At 51.9% G+C, this 19,315-nt stretch overlaps 1 protein-coding gene across 1 annotated transcript in view; it reads left to right on the plus strand.

The window, feature by feature from the left end:
- GPSM1 (G protein signaling modulator 1) overlaps positions 1-19,315 on the plus strand; it is a 66,555-nt gene that overhangs the window by 17,972 nt on the left and 29,268 nt on the right. Inside the window, exons 2-9 of the mRNA XM_082295370.1 lie at positions 4,552-4,773; positions 5,233-5,368; positions 5,640-5,782; positions 6,908-7,031; positions 7,785-7,900; positions 8,114-8,269; positions 9,923-10,031; positions 12,556-12,682. Coding sequence (XP_082151496.1) covers positions 4,552-4,773; positions 5,233-5,368; positions 5,640-5,782; positions 6,908-7,031; positions 7,785-7,900; positions 8,114-8,269; positions 9,923-10,031; positions 12,556-12,682 — 1,133 coding nt within the window. The remainder of the gene's footprint in view (positions 1-4,551; positions 4,774-5,232; positions 5,369-5,639; positions 5,783-6,907; positions 7,032-7,784; positions 7,901-8,113; positions 8,270-9,922; positions 10,032-12,555; positions 12,683-19,315) is intronic.

Raw genomic sequence — 19,315 nt, forward strand, 5'->3', positions numbered from 1 at the left:
TCTGGGAGCCTCCTCCTTCACTGCTGTTTTATGGGATTGTGTAATCCAAGGTGTGGAGGAGCTGCAGGACTTGCCCAGCTCCAGCTGGGAAGTGATGCTGGGACTTGTTGCTGGACACACCAGCCCTGTTCTGATTTCTAAATTACAGATGGTGTCTTCAAAACTTCATTCTTGTCTGGCCACACTTGACACAGCCTCTCATCTTCCTTCTTTCAGAAGGAAATGTTTTGGTCTGGGACTGGATCTGGGGGAGGTTGTTGGACCTTTCTGGGTGCTTGTGGTGGGGCTGGAGTCTGGGATGATTGAACTGGATGATCTTCAAGCTCCCTTCCAACCCAAACCGTTCTGTGATTCTGTGAATATTTGGAAATCCCACCTGTCTGGTGGAACACACAAATCTGAGTGGTTTGCACTGATTTAGGGCAAAGCAGGGGCCGCTTGAAGTGACCTTCCCCCTCTCCCATGGTCAGATCTGGGATGTGCTGGTGGAGAGAAGGTTGAGCATGGTGGGGGAGTTGTGTTAAGCAGCCCCAGTGTCCCAGCTGTGAAAAGCAGCTCGTGTTGTGCCAAGTCTCTTCTGAGCTGCACCAGATGGCCCAGCCCAGCTCCTCCAGCCTGTCCCAGTAATCTGCTGACTCAGGACAATGGGAATCTTCTTTGCTGGCATTAAGGCCTGAGCAGCAGGTGCTTGCTGAGGTGACACAGGCTCAGGCGTGTTCCCTTGTGTCAGCAGAGCAGAAACTTCACACCTGAGGGCTGGGAGGGAGCAGGATGTGCCTCTCAGACAGGGCTGGTTTGGGGCCCATTTAAATGGGCAGGGATGTGCTCTGTGGGATCTGCCTTCTGCTTTTCCCAGGTCTGAGAGCTGCTTGGATCATTTCTGGAACTTGCAAAGCTTCCTGGGTGGCCTCTTCGGAGCCTGGCAGGTTAAGGAGTGCTCTGCCCAAAGGTGACCTTTTGGAGGAACCCTGGGCTCTCCACCTGACAAGGGCAGGTTTGAAGCCCTTCTGCTCTTGGAGCAAACAGGCAGCAACAGGAAAAGCTGATGGACCACAGGGCAAAAGAGCAGTCCAGAAGGGAGGGAGCTGCTTGCTTCTGACCATCCCATGGACTCTTCTAGGGCTCATTTTCTTGTGCACACTGAAAATATGTGAGTGAGCCAAGACACTCCTGTTCCTGGAATTCAGCAGTGGACTCACCTCTCTGCTACCTGAAACAACAGTGGATGGAGGATATTGAATTTCCTGGAGGAAAGAAGACATTACTCTCTGTAGGCCTCTGGCAACAAAAGCAATGCTCCTTAATTAATGGTTGTGCTGCCTGTGCAGATGAAGTGGAAACTGGAGACCAGCTGAAAACTGGAGAGCGGTGTGTGCTGTACGGGGGGGAAGATGCCATCAGCATCTGCAAAAACCTGGGGCCTGCCTGCCTGCAAGATTGTTCCAAGTAGACCTCAGCCCCACTGCTTCCTTCTGCCAGTGGCTTTGGAGCTCTGGGTGTACGTTCAGAAAATGCACAGACAGCAGAAGAGGTAGGGGAGAGCTTGGACCTTGTCATGGACTTTTCCCTTTACTGGTCTGTCAGGGTGGTTCAGGTTTGTCCTTTTAGCTGTATTTTATGGGCAGTTGAGTTATGGGCTTTGGAAGCTTTTTAAAGTGGAGTTTTAGTGTGCTCCAGTTTGTTGCTTGGCCTTTAGTTGATTCCTCTGCCCTTGGCATCGTGTTCCTGAGTGCTTTTGAGCCTAAAGCGATTGAACTGCATGCAAAGGTGCTTCCCAAAAGTAGCTCTGAAGGGCAGGTGGGTTTTACAAGTGGGTTGTGTTTCTATCAATAGTTGCAGTCCTTGTTTGTTGTCCAAGGCAGCCAAGGCTTGGCAGAGCAGGATGCAGGGGAAAAAGCCTCCTGTCCCTTCCCCTTGTTTGCTCAGGTCCCAGTCTGAGCAGTGATGTTAATTAGATAAGTCAGATACTCTGCAGAGCAGCCTGTTCAAGGACAAACAGATTTTAATTAAGGGCTGTGTGCACTGGGAGGTCATGTCCCTGCCTTGTGCCTGGACAGTTACTATGGGAACACCAGGGAAGCACCCAGAGAGTGTGAGTGGGTCACAAAGTGGGCTCTGGGGCACAAAATTGGGGTATGGCAGATATGGTCCCACCCTTGCAGTGTGTACCTGGGTTTTGCTGCTGTGGGAATGGGAACCTTCAAGCTCCTAAAATAACCCAAGAAGTTCTGTGTGAGCTATGCCATGAATTTGGGAAATCAGTCTCCAGCTCAGTTTTTTGGACTGTTTACAGCTGGTGAACTCAGTTTCTCAAAGAGAACCTGGATGTTGGGAAGAGTTTTGTTTGGGCTGAAATTTGAGCTCAAGTTAGTTTGCTTCTGTCTCTACCACCTTCTAACTGGAGTCATTAACTCCAGTGGTAGTGGCTCATTCCTGCATTTCAGGTCCTCTCAAGATTCATCCCCACTAAGCTGCCTGAAGTTAATCCTGCTGATTTGAGTACAGGGTGTTCCTTGTCTTCCTTCAGTCCCAAAGCTCCTTTCGGCTCTTTGGGATGTATCAGCAGAGACTTGTCACTGCCTGATGATGATGCAGGATCTACAAACCGTGGATGTACCTTGGGACTGATGAAATTTCGGGGGGATCCCCAGGCAGAAACTCATTAATTTTCATGTGGTCTAGTAAGAGGATCAGCAGAGAGAAGTTAAATATTTTTAGTCTTAATATTTTTATTCCTGCTGTCAAACAGAAGCTGAGGCAGGGACAAATGCAGCACTGGCACCACAAGCAGCTTTCTTGTATAAATAAAATAGCCACTCAAATGTGGGCTTTGCTTTGGAATCAAATGTTTGTGTGGGAGTTCGGGCTGGGAGCTCACAGCAGCGGCTTCACAACCCCCTTCTCCCTCTTGTTACCTGGTGGCTTTGGGGAACAGGGAGGCAGAAGAGGTCACAGGTGTGTTTGAGGGGAGAGTTTAAAACCAGGTCTTCTGCTATTTTTCTTTAGGTTGGTCAGTCCTTGTGGCTGTCCTGCTTTGGAGGATGCCGTGGGGCTGCCAAGCGTTGGGTGTTTGGAACCACGCGGAGCCGACTCAGCAGGGAGATTGCCAGGGAAATGGGCTTGGATTTCAGAGGGTTTATGAACTGCTCCTGGAGGAACTGGCTTTGTTTCAGCTGAGGCAGCTGAGGAAGCAGCGTTCCGCCTGTTTGTAGGGCAAATGTGTCAGGGTTGGAATTTCCGACGTGCATCTCCCTGTGCCCCTTCGGGAAGGAGAGGCGAGTGCTGGTGTGGGATGGAGATGTGGGAGCACGGGCCTGGAGCAGGAGGAGCTGTGTCCTGGAGCTGGTGTGTGCAGGGCAGGTTGTCCTTGCTCTGCAGAGTCCCTGGTTGCAGGGCTGGGCCTGGGCTCCTGGGAAGCATCTTCCAAGGCTCTGCAGGAAACTCCTCCAGGAGGAGTCTGCTGGACAAGTTGTTCTCTTGGGCTGGGTACCACAAACTTCCTCCAAGTGCTGAGAACAGACTAGAAACCACCTGTGGGCATTTATTATCTTCTGACAGACCCTTGCTGTTCTGCTTCTGGACAAGGGAGCTGTGTTTTTTTCTTAGCAGGCGTCCACCTTTGACCTAGATAGTTTTGACTTTTAAAAATAAATTGAGCAGAAAGAGAGAAAAGAGAAGCATCTGAATAGAGGAGTGGGAACATGCTGCATCCATCCCCCTTGGGAAGGGGCTGGCTGTGCAGCAGGTGAGACATTTCCAATGAAAGCTTGGGAATCCCTTTGGAGAACTTGGGATCTGCGTGGTCTAACAGGGACAGCTGTGACTTAGAGAGGACTTGGTGGGGCACTCAGAGGGGGGTGTTTTCTCTCTCTTGAAGCAGTGTTACTGCTCACAGTGCTCTCTCTGACAGCGTGGAGTGTGCCAGTGCCAAAGGTGTCAGAAAGTGCACGGGGGGAAAGCTGGCCTGGAGGCCAGTGTGCCGAGTGCCTGTGGAAAAAGTGACAGCAGGAGAGTTAATGAAAAGCAGACACTGAGCACTGGGAGCTGCTTGGCCAAGAAAATCTGCAGGGTTTTCTCTGGTATCCAGTAAAAACCTGTTACATTTTGGCTTCCCTCTCTCTTGCCCCAGGGAAAATGGTTCAGGTATAAATACCTGGATATGTGGGATATGTAGCTTCTGCAGCACCTGGAACTGCAGCACAGGTGGTACTCCTGTGATGATTCCATGTCTTGGAGCCAGGAGCCCTGAGCTTCTTGTCCAGATTCCTACTGGGAACCCAGGGGCTGCCTTGGGCTGCTTGCAGATATGGTCTGTAAATCAGAGAATCTTAGAATGGTTTGGGTTGAAAGGACCTTAAAGACCATCCCCTTCCAAACCCCTGCCACAGGCAGGGACACCTTCCACTTGAAGCTGGAATCTGGATGCTCCTGTGCTTTGAGTCCAGGGGAAAATGTAAAGGTATGAATGAAGCAAACTCTGTAGCTGTTGCAGAGCAGAGTGGGAGCACTGCAGCCAAACTCCTCTAGAAATAATTCCCTTGTTTTTGGCAGAATGGAGGCATCCTGCCTGGAACTGGCCCTGGAAGGAGAGCGCTTGTGCAAGGCTGGGGACTTCAAAGCTGGGGCAGCCTTCTTTGAAGCAGCAGTGCAGGTGGGGACAGAGGACCTGAAGACTCTCAGTGCCATCTACAGCCAGCTGGGCAACGCCTATTTCTACCTAAAGGAGTATTCCAAGGCCCTGCTGTACCACAAACATGACCTTACCCTGGCCAGGTGAGTGTGTCAGCGCTGCTTCATCCTCATCAGACACAGCCTTGAGTGAGGACAGGTTCTGTGGGGTCAGAGCCCAGCAGCCTGAGTGGATCTGCTCCAGAAATCCACATCCAAAACTGGCCCTGGGGGTGATTGTCCTGTGGAGAACTTGGGACACGATGGGAATGTGTCAGCTGCCCTCAGAGCAGGGAGATGGAGAAAGGGATGTGGATGTGAGGAGGGTGCTTGGAGCAAGAGCAGGACAGGGTCCACTTCTGTCCCCAGGTACTCCCTGTAATGACCTGCAGTCATTAGAGCAGTTCTGAGACAGCAAATAGGGAACAAGGATCTGCCTTCAGAATTGTGGGAGCTTGCGGGAAGCTCTCCAGCCACACGTGTGTGCTGCAAAGCTGCAGCTTGAATCTGCCTCCAGCAGCTGGTGAATAAGTCTCTGAGCTCTTTAACACCTTCATCTTGTAGAACCATTGGGGACCGAATTGGAGAAGCCAAGGCAAGTGGCAACCTTGGGAATACACTGAAAATACTGGGGCAGTTTGATGAAGCCGTCGTTTGCTGCCAGAGACACTTGGACATTTCTCGGGAGCAGGGAGACAAGGTAATGGTTCCAACAGGAAATATTTCCTGGCTTTAAAAAGAATCTGTCTGCAAGTCAGTAAATGTGATCTGGTGAAGGTGGGCTTTGGAAGGGGCTGCAGGGTGAAGCTCTCCTCTCTGGCTGCCACCACACGTCTCGTGCTGCTGTGAGGGTGAAGATGGGAAAGGAAAATGTGGGCTTGTGGTTCTGCCCATCTGTGCCCAGCAATGGAAAGGACCACACTGGGATGTGAAGTTAATACCTTGCTGTTGCCTGCTCTTCTTCCCTTTAGGTAGGTGAAGCCAGAGCACTCTATAACATAGGAAATGTTTACCATGCAAAGGGAAAGCATTTATCCTGGAACACGGCCCAGGACCCGGGCTACCTGCCTCAGGAGGTCAAGGACACGCTGCAGAAAGCTTCAGAATATTATGAGTAAGTATCCAGGCTTGGCCATCCTCTTCTGCTGCAGGGAACAGGGCCACTGAATGAGAATTTGCAGGTTGTAATAGATCAGGAATATTCCCCTGAGATGCCAAGCTATGTTGGCAAATTAATCTCAAAGGTGAGAAAATGTCTTTTATAAAATTTGAGCTAAAATTCATCCTGGCATTGGCTTTGTAAAACTCGCTGTGGTTTGAATTGTGATCATGCAGTGAAGTGCAACAGTCTGCTGCTTCCCCGGGCTGTGTTGGGAAGCTGAACTTGCAGCTCCTGTAGCCCCTGCTGCTCTCTGCTGGCCTCCGTGAGGATGGATCCCTGTGCATCTCCATCCCTGTCACCCAAGGGAAGAGTCCCTTTGAAGTCCTGGTTCTTCTCAAGGATCTGCACTTCATCTTGCTTGTAGCATCCTTCCTTTTCCTAAATCATTTCAAAGATCACTGTGATGTGCCACATGGGAGGTTGTCACCAGAATTTTGGGCTCCTGTTTTTCTCCTCGTACTTCAGAGTTTTGCTTTTATAAAGCAGTTTTTAAAATAGGCTTTTTTAGTGAAGAGAGTGATAAGATGTTATATCCCTCTCCTCGTATCTGAGGATGTGGTAGTGCCTATAAATAGCTCACCACCCTTTTTCCAATGAATGGTGCATGTAGCATAGCCAGGGGGGTAAACTTGTGCCAGCAGTGAGTGTTCCACCACTCTCTGTGTGCTGCCTGTGTAAAAGGAGAAAAAAAGGTCACGAAATGCCAGGAAGCTCCCAGAGCAGAGCCATGGCATGGGGCTGTGGATCTTGCCTCTCTCCCTGGAGCAGGGCAGGGAAATCTTCCTGTGCCCCCGGTTCTGCAGTGAGGTGGCACTTCTGATTGAATGTGGGATGTGTCAGACCAAGTGTGTGGGCACAGGTGTGATTCCTGCACGGAGCCACCCATTGCCTGAGGGGACAGAGCAGCAGGACCTGCACCCCTGGCTTGGCACGAGCTCCCAGAGCTGTCACCAGCCTGTCACCTGTGCCCAAGTGCTTTGGGAGGGAAATGCCTTCTCTTTCCTTTCTATGCAAGTTTCCTTGCCGTGTCCCCTGCAGGGCTGTGGCTCATGGATGTTCTGCCCTGGTTTCTTTCAGGAGGAACCTGTCCCTGGTGAAGGAGCTGGGGGACAGAGCTGCTCAGGGCCGTGCCTACGGCAACCTTGGCAACACCCAGTACTTACTGGGCAACTTCAGTGAGGCCATAGCCTTCCACAAGGAGGTAGGAGACACCTCTGCTCCCTTCCTGGGCCTGGGAGCAGCTTTCCTCCTCACCACAGCCCAGCAGGCATAGGGAGATGTTTTCTCCAGCTGTTTTCTTCCCTCCTATGTGAACCCCAGGGTGTGCCCTGTTGTACCAGCTCACACTGAGCAAATCTTACTCCAGTCCCCATCAGCACCTCATGAGCAGCTTGAGGGAAGGGTGCTGTTGGCTTGGAAACCAAAGGAGATATCCAAGGGCAAATTGCAGCTGGGTCTAGCAAGGATTTTTTTTTTTCTCTTAATTTGTCTCAGTCTAGATTTTAATAAATGCAAGCCATGAATTTAATTAGGCTGCTGAAAGAGCTGTTGATCAAGAATAAATGCTGCTTGTAGATCATAATAACTTCCTGCAAAGGTTTACAGGGAGGTGAGGTGACAAAGTTCCTGCCCTGATTCAAATGCAATTTAGCTTCTGTTGCAGTGTGCGTAGCAGTTCCCTTGCAGTGGAAGGTGCTCAGCACCCTGGACATTCACTGCTCCTCTGCTTTTTAAATGCTGGGGGGCCAGCAACATCACTCCCCTGTTTCCAAGGGCCTTTCCTGGTGCTGAATTGCAGAGGAGGAAGAGGTTTCCTGCTGCATCCAGCCCTGACAGGCAGGTGCAGCACGGCCTCGCCGGGTGGGAGCTTTGCAGCCCTCCAGGTGAATCCCCAGGGAAGCTTCTGTGGGACAGGAAGGTGCCACCTGTGCTGACTGAGCTGTGTCTGCTGCAGCGCCTGGCCATTGCCAAGGAGTTTGGGGACAAGGCAGCCGAGCGCAGAGCCTACAGCAACCTGGGCAACGCCCACATCTTCCTGGGCAGGTTCGACATCTCCGCCGAGTACTACAAGTAAGTGCCAGGGGCTGTTCCCTGGGAATCCCGAGCTGTCACAGCCAATCCCTCAGCTCCAGGGGCTGTGACAAGGGACCTGAGGTGGCAGGGCTGGTGTGGTGGGTGATGCAGGGTGTTAGAGGTGTCAGCACGACACAGGGCACACCGAGGGGTGGCTTCTCTGTGTCCTGACAGTGACCGGGGCTCTTCTTTCCCACCTGTTCCCTGCAGGAAAACGCTCCAGCTCTCCAGACAGCTCAAAGACCAAGCAGTAGAAGCCCAGGCTTGCTACAGTCTGGGGAACACGTGCACACTGCTTCAAGACTATGAAAAAGCCATCGAGTACCACCTAAGGCACCTGGTGATAGCACAGGAGCTGGGAGATAGGTAAGGGAGTGCCTCAGGTGAGGGTGCAGAGCACTGAGCCCTCTCTGACTTACTGCTCTCTCTTGCTGGGGTTAAACACCAGTGATGTGTGTTCTTGAAATCTCTGGGCAGCCCATCCTTAGTCCAGTCATGTGTCAAAACCACGACATGATTCACCTTTCTCATGTCTTTCAAACCTGGAGATTGGGCCCTCAATGCTGTGTCTGTGTGGGCTGAGTGAGATTTCTAACGAGGGGTACTTCAAGAAAATGCATCATGCTCAGGGCTTTGCCAGTGGCTGCTGCTGTGTTATCCCAGGAGGGTTTCCCGAGAGCTCCCTTACATTCACAGAAGTTGTCTTTTCCTTAAAAGCTCTGTGTTTAAGGCACACAAGATGTGCCACTTTGCCCTGTTGCTCTGGGTTAATGCTGGAAACTTCCATGTGCAAACAAATGATGTTGCACAGAGGGCGTGGAGATGATGTATTTTGTTTCTTGGTCTTGCTACTCATTATTTAGGAGGCTTGGCCTTTTAATTAAAAAAAAAAACTTAATTTTTCTTTTTTTTGAGAGGTTGGTTCTTTTTTCCTGGATGTTCTGATCCTGAGCCTTTTTTGCAGCTGAAGTGACTTGGCAGGCAGCTCGTTCAGCTGAATGTGCTGAATTCCCTTGGAAGCTGGGTGTCCTCCACTAGATGGAGCAGGGACATCAGGATGGGAGAGCTGTGCCACCGCCCGGGCAGTCTCTGCTCGGAGCAGGCACAATCCCACCCAAGGGTGAATCATGCTGTGGGGGTGCAGGCCTGTGGGCTCCTGCATTTCTGGGAACACACCCTATGAGCAGAAGGTATTGAACAGGGTGACAAGAAAAACGTTGAAATGCTGATCAACCCGCCCAAACCTCTGAAAAGGGAGTTGCAGTCATGCTGAACCTCCCCCTGCGCCCCCAGGTGCTTTTTTTATCCCTTCTCCCCCCACATCTGCTCGTTTGCAGAGCTGAGCAGGCTCTGGGGAGCAGGAGGCTCTGCCTGCTCCTGCAAACAGCTGCTGAAGCTCCAGGGACACGGGAGCCAGGCTGGGGGTCTGGGCTGCACAGGGCAGGCTCCACATCCACCTGCTTTCCCTGCCTCCTGGAAACCAGCAGCAGTGCCCAGAGACCTCGTGGAGATGTGTCCCTGTCCTCTGCTGGATGCAGTTCCAGGCTGTGTGTTCACCCTGGTGATGCAGTGCTGGGACTCAGCTGGAGCTGTTGCTGCCTGCAGTGTTCTCTCCGTGCCATTTTCTCACTGGTTTAGCTCTGGGCTGTTGGATGTTGCTTTCCCTCTGTGCAGCTCTGGAGAGGGGCCCTCGTTGTGTGAGGTGGAAGCTGGACAGGAGCTCCAGCTTCTCCTCTTGGGCTGGTGCTCACCAGTGAAGCCAAACCATCCTGAGCCTTTGCTCTACTGCTTAAATTTTGTCCCTTTGGGTACAGTCCTGCTTCCAGGCTGTTGTTTATCCCCAGCTCTTGCTGAGCTCAGTGTAAGAAGAGTTTAAGATGTCCAGCACACATCATTTTCCAGTGTAGAACCTCTGTGGAGGTGGAAGCAGAGCAAGGAGCCTGGCTGGCAGTGCTCTCCAGAAGGCCCTGCTGGGCTTTGTCCAGCATTTCTGTGGTTTGACAGTTTCCTGTTCTGCAGGGTGGGAGAAGGAAGAGCCTGCTGGAGTCTTGGAAATGCCTACGTCTCCCTGGGGAGCCATGAGCAGGCTTTGCACTTTGCAAGGAAACATCTTGAAATCTCCCAAGAGGTAAGAGAAGCTGCTGCAAATCAGAGGGAACCTGTGACCCCTGGTGAGAGCAAGACTATTTCATGCCAATGAGTTCTATTAATGCATTTATCTTGCTCTCACTGCTCTGGAAAGCCCTTCTCTGTGTGCTGTTTCAGTGGTGTCCTTAGGAACTGCAGAGCTTGGCTGGAAAACACTCTTTTGGTGGGAGGCTCCCAGCCTTCCCCTTAATTACAGCAAATGTGTGAGCTGTTCTTTGCTCTTGACCAATGTTCCTGGGCAAGAAAGGACCTGGGGACTTGTCCACTGGCTGGCCAAGGTGTTGTGCACTCAGCAGGTGTGAAGGCACTCAGGTACCTCTTGGTGTCCAGTCTGTAGGATCCTGCTTTCCTGAGCACAAGGAGATTCCAGCTGAGCTGGACCTGCAGTGTCCCGATGCAATGGATGCTGTCCCTGGATGCACACAGCCTGCAGCCAGCCCTGTGCCACTGCCACCCCCTTTGGGGTTTCACCTTGGCCTTGCCCAGCTCTCTGCAGCTTTCCTGCTGTTCTTAGGTGGCTCAGAAGTGCAGAAAGCCAGAATTGCACTGTTTGCTCTTTTCAGTGTGTTGAGGAAATCGGCCGTGGCCTCTTTAGTCTTCCCCAGATGAAGAAATTGCCCTCTTGAAGCACTAATTGAAATCACCATGTGTAAGTGTGCTGGGTGTTCTCCTGCCTATTAGGTTGGCTAAATCTCTGAGTAGGGCTGACACAGCAGCCTAATTACAGATTTAATTATACTGATCAGACACACTGAAGAAATACTGTTCTTTGGCCCTGTACATTTTAGGACAGATTAACTTTCCCACGTCTACTCAGGCTGTGGCTGAGTCCTCAGAGCAAGACATTGGCTGAGGGGCCATGGGAGGATGAGCACTGGTGGTCCTGGGGCCTTTGGGGGAGGAAGGGAGACCCAGCAGGGTGGGGGTTCCCAGTGTTGTCATTCCAGGGTGCTGGCTGTGGCTCCAGCTGTGTCAGGAGTGGGTTCCTCATGGCTGGTGGCTGATGAAGTTCCCCAGTCATGAATAACAGAGCAGTGCAGAGATTGTCCCTTTGACAAGCACCAGGATTTTGCCCAGGAGAAACTTTGTGGCATTCAGCCTTTTCATGCTGATGTTCATAACTCACTTCCCATCACCTTCTTCCCAACGAAGATCTAATGATGAAACCTGCTGGGGTGACCACACTGGAAGTTGCTGCAGGGTGATCAGAAGTTACCTACAAAATTCCACTGGAATAAAGGAGATATACCTAAAATCCTGGAAGCTGACCCAGCTCTAGGACACTGCTCCAGAGTATTTCTGTCATCTCAGAGTGCAGCTCCTGGGAGGCTGAGGGCAGAAAGCAGGGCTCTGCTGTGGTGTGCGTGGCAGGTCCTGCCCAGGATCGTTGTCCTGCCCTCGGTTGTTAATAGAGCTTTGGAGATGATCTGAAATGAGTGGAAGTCAGGGAAGCACTTAATAGAGCATCAAGGACTGTGAGACCTAACCAGGACATAGTAATTTCTCTGGAGATGATGTCAACAGCAAATCTCCTGTAATTGGCAGGGGGATTTATGCCTGGTGATAAGCCCTTTGATCTGCCTCCCTTTACTGGCGCTTGGGGCTTTGTCATAAATAATGTGGGGATTTATGGTTTTGTTCCAGCGTGGCTCGTGCTGCCGTCTGTGGCAGGGGACACAAAAGAGCTGTTGCCAGGCATTTAACAGGAATCAGGCCTGCCCAGGGGAACAGCCAAGGTCTTCCTCTGTCACGCAGGCTGCTCTTCCTCTGAAGAGCAGAGGCTGTTTCTGGGTGACCTCTCCGTGTCCACTGGTGATGTTGCAGCGCAGCCCTTCTCTGGTTTGGTTAAACTTTGAGGAGGACCCAGCGTTGTGTCCTACAACTCCTCGTTTTACATAGCAGGAGCTGTTGGACAGATCTCTCCCCAAACGTGTAACATCAGCTTCCTTGGCCTCAGGCCAGCGAGAGGTGGGAATTGGGTAAAATGTGGACTTTTAAAGGATTTTTTCGGAGCGTTGTGTGGGTAGATCACTAGGAACAACTTGAAGTTGTATGGCTGTGAGCCAGGAGAGAAGGGCTTTGGGAGCCCTGGTGTGACACTGCCCACGTGGCTGATGGCAGTGTGGCTGTCTGGTGCTCAGTAACTATGGAAATACTTGAGGAAGGGGGCTGGGAGTTGCAGGGCTCTCTGCCAAGCCATGTGTGGCTACAGGACAGCCCAGACGTGCACGTTCAGGCTCAGTTCTGTGGCAGTGGGCGAGCTGAGCCCTCTCAGTTCCTTGCACCGAGTTTTGAGGTGCAGCACAGCAAGCACAGACCCTCTCCCAAATTATCTCCTTTGGTGCTGAGAGCTGTGTGGTCTCTCAGGTGTCTCGAAGCTCTGTTCTGGCTGTCTCTGTGTTTGATTTTGGGGTGGGACTGGCAAAACCCTTGGCTGGGGGGCTGCTTGCTTGGAGCACCCCATGCCTTTAACCACTGCCCTGTTGGTTTTCCCTCCTCTGCAGATCGGGGACAGGAATGGGGAGCTGACAGCACAGGTGAACATGGCCCAGCTCAGGGCAGCCCTTGGCTTGGGCCCCGGCGATGAGGACGTGGGTGCAGCTCACCCCTACTCTGGCTATGAGGCACAAGGTGAGTTTCTGGGATTCTGGGGGCATTGGGAAGTCTCAGGAATTTTGTGTTGTGGGGAGGGAGAGGTGTTTGCAAGTGGGCAGGAAATAAAAATGCCAGAGCAAAATGAGGCTGTCGAGTGCCTTCACCTCAAAGGGGGCTGGGATGTGTTTGCTCTGTGCTTTCCATGATCTGCAAAGGCAGGGAAGGATCCCCAAAAAAGGGCACAGAATGAGTTAATGGAATTAATCTGCTTTGGGAATAAAATTCCACGTGCCATGCAGCAAACCGGATTTCTGTCTTTTAAAGCTCTGCAGGGCCCTTTTCACTGATTTGACTGATACCACAGGCTTTCAAGAGTGACTGGCAGGGATTTTTGGCTGCTTTTATTCTTATTAGCACCCAGGAACAAGCCCAGGGCATGGGCTGAAGGCAGGTTGGGACCATCAGCACGCACTGGGTGACATTTCACCCTTGGAACACCTTCAGCCGTGCTGAACACAGAAACAAGATGTGGCAAGGCTTGGTCACGGCAGCCAGAGTGGCTTTACTGGCCCTGGGTCACTCTGCCTCTGCTGCCAGGGAGCAGGGGAGCACTGATGGGTCACCACAGTGTGTCCCCAGCTCGGGGACCGTCTGTCTGTCCCGGAACTCCCCACTGCAGACACAGGTGGGTGCCTGGCATGGGCACTCCCATGCTGGGGCAGACTTATTAATTCCCACAAACTGCATCCCAGGAGGTGTCCACTGATTAAATATGACCTTGTTGGCACGGGCACGTTCCCCAGGCACTGTGCTCCCTTTCCTGTTGGTAGCACCGACGTGGAGGGGATGGTGCTGGGGCTGAGGCACCGTGCCCTGGGAGGGGAAGGAGAGGCTGGCTGTGCGTGTGTGCTCTCATATTGATCCCCAGGCATAACCTGCTATGTCAGTGCCAGAGCTTTTCCTGGGAAATGGAATTGTGGTGAGGGAACCAGCGTGTCCTGCTGTGCCCCACTGGAGCTGCAGTGGAGCTGAGCTGCTGCCTCAAAGGCTGTGGGGGCCACAACAGCTTCCCCAGCCTCCCTTTGCACGTCATCTCCCCTTTGTAACTCCTGCAAAACTCATTCCTGGCATTTCCTCAGGGGCTTCCCTTTGGCAAGTGACTTTGTTGTGAAAGGGGAAGAGGAAAGGAACCTCAATGTTGGCGCTGTTTCTGGGTCAGAGGGAAGTGTGGATGTGGCCCATGGGCTGCTCGCTGCCCTCCAGAGATCCACATGTGCTGTGTTAACATCTGGAGCCAGCAGTGATGTTTCTGTCATCTGACAGAGGCAGAGCTGTGCAGGTCTGTGTGTGTGTGATCACTGGAGGATGGGAAAGGGCTGAGCAGCTGCAGTCAGAGTTCTGGAGGTTGCAGTGACCTCATTAATCCGTGGTGCCCTTGCTCACATTCCCAAGGCTGGGGCCGTTTGTGGAGAGAAGGACGAAGAGTTCTGGGGAGGAGCACCAGCAAACGACTGGGATTTGCGGTGCAGAGAGGGAAGGATCTTGGAGAGCAGGATTTCCCCTCTCCAGGTCCTGGGAATCTGCTGGGGAGGTAAAAGTCAGCTCTGTGTTGGTGGGCTGGGGCCACAGGAAGGGAGTGTGAGATCCCAGCTGGCTGTAGCTCAGGTGGGGAAGGTGCTGGTCAGGGCACAGGGAGATGTGCAGAGGGCACAGCCTGTGGAGAGGAGCCTGGCTCCTTGATTTCTCCTTAGCTTTTATCCCAGCTTCAGCTCTCTTATTCTGAGCTTCAGTGGAGGATGAGAGGCCACAATGTGTCTCTGAGCCCTTGAGGGAAGGGAGATGTACTTAATGACTGCCAGAAATCTTGGTACCCTCCTGTGCACCTATTAAATGATTAGAAGAGTATAATTATTTATATTATTAATAGCAGCAATTTACAGCCAGAGGAACATCTGTTTCTGTAATAGGAAGCAGGTGAGAGAGTTGAGATTCAAGTTGGCTTCTGAACCAGCCGTGCCTTTTGATGTTGACAAATCTCGTGGTGAGGAGAGCTTTCCATTTTTTTTTCCCATTCAGATTCTTTTCCCTGCATAAGGTTACAAAATGGCTGCACATTCCTGAGGATGCTAAAATCCTCTGATAAGGCAGACATGTGATAAAACACATCAATTTCACCAAGCAGGTACAGTAAAGCTTCAGAGCAAAGGCTGAGCCATATTTTCACTGTGATGTCCTTCACAGGTTATTTTTCCTTGTAGGTCTTGGGCATTGCCCTTCACTGGGGTCTGGGGGTGGATGGAGTGCCTGATGTTTTCCTCTGCTGTTCTGGCTTCCCTTGCTGAGCTCTTCATGATTTTAATTAATATTCTGAGAGTATTTGGATGTCAGAAGACAAAGCTGGAGGCCAGGGAAGTGGGGCAGTGCTGCAGAAGTCTTGTGAAAGCAGCGACCTTGTTGAGAAACGCAAACACAGAGAGCTTAAAGCAACAAACTGAAGGAAGTTGGAGAGTAGCTGGAACATGAAGTAAATAAACAGGGGCTGGGTTTGTTTCTCCAAACAACCAAAAATGTGGCCCTGAATAAGCCTCGTTCTCTTTCACACACTGCAAGCTAAGAGTTGAGTGCGGTGGGGTTTGCCTGTGGACAGAAGCGAAGGACTTCTCTGTGGCTCTGTGGGGTTGCTTTTAGGGGTGAAGGCAAGCAGGGCCAGAAGCAGCACTGGGAGGTGTCGGGGGGTGCAGACAGACAGCACTGGTGCCCCCTCCCTGGCTGCCCTTTCCCAGATGAATTGCTGTGGGCTGAGGCTGCAGCATCTGCCCAGTGAGGAGCTGCCTGCACCCAGCTGAGCCCTTCCTGGTCCCAGCCTGGAGGCAGTGCCTGCTCCTGGCAGGGTGAATCAGGTCTCTGGGGATGCTGCCTTGATCCTCGGGGGGGATCCTGCCAGCTGGGAGGGGAGCACAGAGCCAGGAATCACCCAGCAGCCACAGGATGGAGGTGCTGGGCAGCAGGCAGAGAGCAGCCCTGGCCACCCTCTGTACCTCTCCAGAGTGGGAACTGACTCTGGGCTGCTTTTCTTCTGCTTTCAGCAGCTCATCAGCTTCAGCCGTCACCCGCTGGCAGCAGCAGTGTCAGGAGACACGAAGCAACCTCTGCTGGCAGCTGGGAGTGGGTGGGGAGGGCTGCAGGTGTTCCAGGAGGCGTTGGCATGGGGATGCTGCCAGAGCTGGTTCCTGGCACGGTTTCTGCGCTCTTTGCACAACACAGACACCACTGCCCTGCTGTGCTCAGCTCTGAGAGCAGGCAGGGACTCAGCCCTGAGCCTGACTGGGAGCAAACCCAGTGTAGGAAGCTGCAATCTTGGAGTACGAGGTGATCTTACAACTCCGAGCAATTGCTGTGATGTTGGGCACATCTTTGATTTCAATTTTCCCCCCCACTTGCAATGGGCATCAGCTTTTCTCTAACCAAGGCTGGAATAAGGCTTCTTTGCAAATAAAGCGTTGGCAGTTTGGGTCAAAGAATGAGCCTGACTTCCCCCCTCTGCTCATCTTCTGCTGAGAAGTGGTGGGCACGAGGCTGCTCTGCTTGTTTGGTGTTCCAGAGGCTCCGTGCCGGGAATGTTCGTCCCTGTGTGAGGCAGCCCAGCTTCAGGTTGTGTTCTGCAGTGGGCACAAAACCCCACTCCTTCCTGAGCACTGCTCAGCTCTGTGGGGCTTTGATTGTGGGGCTTTGCATCCTCGATGCAGTTTTGAGCTCATCTCTTCACAGGAATCTTTGAACCCTTGGATCAATAAGACTGGAATAGAAGAAACCTGCTTTTATGTTTTCCAGCCTGTTTGTTTTTGTTTGTTTGCTTGCTTTAAATACCTTTGAAGTACCTAAAAAGTGTTTAGGGCTGATAAAATAGGCAGGGTTGACCATCCTTCTGCTGATGCAAGTGGGGAGCTGGGGATGCTGCACCCCCTGCCAGCCTGTGCCTGTGCCTGGATGCTGCCCAGGGACAGGGATGTTCCTTCCCTGTAGTTTGTTCAATCTTCCTACAGAAAACTGTCAGCTGAGAGATGTGGCCGTGTGAGAGCAGCATCTTGCTGACAGTGGGCCAGCCCTGCTCCCTCAGGCTGTGATTTCACTGTCTGGGGAGCATTTTCCTTTCCCTGGGCAGGCAAGTCGGGGTCACATCCCCAGCGTGGAACCTGCCCTGTCCTTACCGGTCACACTGAGTAAGTGCAGCAATTGCAAGTGCTTAATATTAAATATCCTCAGCTCTATTTGATTTTCCCCAGGAGCTGATGGGCTGCAGCTCAGCCTTTTTTTCATTCTGAAAATGAAAGCCCGAGGCTCTGCTGGTTGATTGTACCTGCTGACACAGGGTGGTGATGGATGAGGTGCTGGAGAGGCTGAGTGGTTTTTGGCCAAGTGGAAGGTAGGGTTGGTGGTCTGGAGCTTTGTTGTGCTCCAACAGGTGCTCAGAGGGAGAGCTGGGGCAAATATTCCCATGTGCCTGCAGGAAGGTGTCCAAAAGACCTGCCTGTGGTGGTCCTTCAGGGAGCAGGGCAGGAAGGACGGGAGAGCTGCTTCCACAGGGGGGTCCTGGAGTGAAGGTTTAGGACTTCTAAAAGATGTCTCTTGTTTAGAATGAGTTTTTTTCTAAACCTGAGTAACCTCAGCTGTTAAATCATTCCAGCACTGATGGGGGGATGAACCTCTGAGTCATTTGGATTTTAAACTCAGTGATTTAGCACTCACTTCAGACTGCCCCAGTATTGGCTTTAGGAAGTTTTAAAATACTCTTCCCAAGTATTTATTGTTCCCCTCTCTCATCTTGCTGTGTGCATGAGCCTCCTTCCCAGCATCTGTGTAAAATCCAGCAGGAGTTCTTGGCTCACAGCAGAGGAAATGCTCCAGGACTGGAGAAGATGATGTTGTGCTACTGAAATTTGTTTTATCTTGATGCTGGGGGAGGTGGCAAGTGCTGGAAAAGAGGATGAGGAAGAGGCCAATTCTTGAAGCCTGTGGCTTGTGGCAAAGCCATCCATTCAATCAAGATTCAATCTCTTGTTGTGGGGAGGGAGAACTTTTTGGAAATGGGTGGTTCTGGGAAGCCTGAAGTTCCCTTTGGCTGCAGTTCCAGACTCCAGCAGCACTCCCAGCTCTGCTGTGCTGTCTGGTTCCTGAGTGCACCTTCCCCAGACAGTTTCCCTTGGTAGCTGCTGTGTAGGAAATGCCATGGCTGTGATGCTGCTCTGTCCAACAGCACAGCATTGCCATTAGGATCAAGATTCTTCTGCTTGCTGTGCTTCTTATGCAGCTCAGAGCAAGAAGAGAGAAGAAGGAAGCTCTCTTTCTTGCCCAGCTAGAATAACCTTTTCTCTTTTAAAAGTTTCTGTATGGATGACCACGGTGTGCTTTGGCACTTCTCTGAGCAGGACAAGGCCAGACCCTCAGCAGAGTCTCTGTAATCTCTTGAGTGACCTCAGGACCATCCTCCTTCCCTGGCAGGGACAAGCCCATGGACAGCCAACCTTGGCTTAGCAAAAACACGTGGCAGAGCCCAGGATCCCAGTCCAGCGTGGGCAGCGTATTCCAGGAGCTGCTGTGAGCTGCTGGCTGATCACAGCAGCATCCAGGGGGAGGGATCAAGTACATTCCCCCTCTTTTTCAGAGGATTTTACTGTGGGTGTTTGATGGCTGCTAAGCTGACACGTGGTTGCTCCTTCTCTGCCCTCTCTGAATCAGTCTGGAGGACAAAATCGCGTCCTTGGGCTCGTCTGGCTGCTGGAGATGTGGCCCCCGTTAATTATTGTGTGTCACTTCCTAGCTAAACTCTGAGTTTGATCTCTGCTTGTTCAACACGGGCTGATAATGGCTGGTGGGAGGTCATGAGACTCTGCTGTGTCGTGGCAGAGAAAATCCTGCCCTTAGAAGCAGGCCAGGTGTTGCTGCCAAGTCCATCACCCTGCTCTTGAATCAGCCCTGAGGTTATAAGCCTCCTCCCAGCCTGCTCCACCCAGTTCAGTTTATCTCCCAAAAGATCCTTCTGTCCCCACAACTGTTCCTCTCTGAAGCAGACGATTGCCTGGGGGGGTTGTGGTTTAGAGGAGGCTGTGCCTGACGTGGCCCAACCTTCCCACAGCCTCCAGGGCTTGTATTTGTGAAGTGTTTCATGGCTGAGTGCTCTGTTTTCTGCAAATACCCCCCCTCAATATTTCGTTCTTTGACCCAAATTGCTGATGCTTTATTTGCAAATAAGCCTTGGTTAGAGAAAAGCTGATGCCTATTGCACATTTGGGGGGAAAACTGAAATCAAAGGTGTGCCCAACACCACAGCAATTACTCAGAGTTGTAAGGCTACAAATAAGATCACCTTCTACTCCAAGACTGCAGCTTTCCTACGTTGAGTTTGCCCTCACTGGGGGAAACAAATAAGAAATCAGAAAAAAAGTAGCTCCCTTGTGCCATTTCTGCCTCCGAGGAGGATGCATTTCCAGGTTGTACCTCTTCCATGTGAATGTGAGGGCTCTTTGGCCTGTGGTGCAGTGTCTCCTCATTCCCTCTGCCCATCTGAGGAGCCTCTGTGGCAGCTGCTCACCCTGAGTGCAGTCAGCAGACGCCCCAGGGCTCTGGGTGCTGTGTAGATGTGCAGCGTTGCTGTTATTTCTGTTATTTTCG

The sequence above is a fragment of the Coloeus monedula genome (genome assembly GCF_965178545.1).
Source record: "Coloeus monedula genome assembly, chromosome: 21".
In the NCBI taxonomy this organism is placed as follows: Eukaryota; Metazoa; Chordata; class Aves; order Passeriformes; family Corvidae; genus Coloeus; species Coloeus monedula.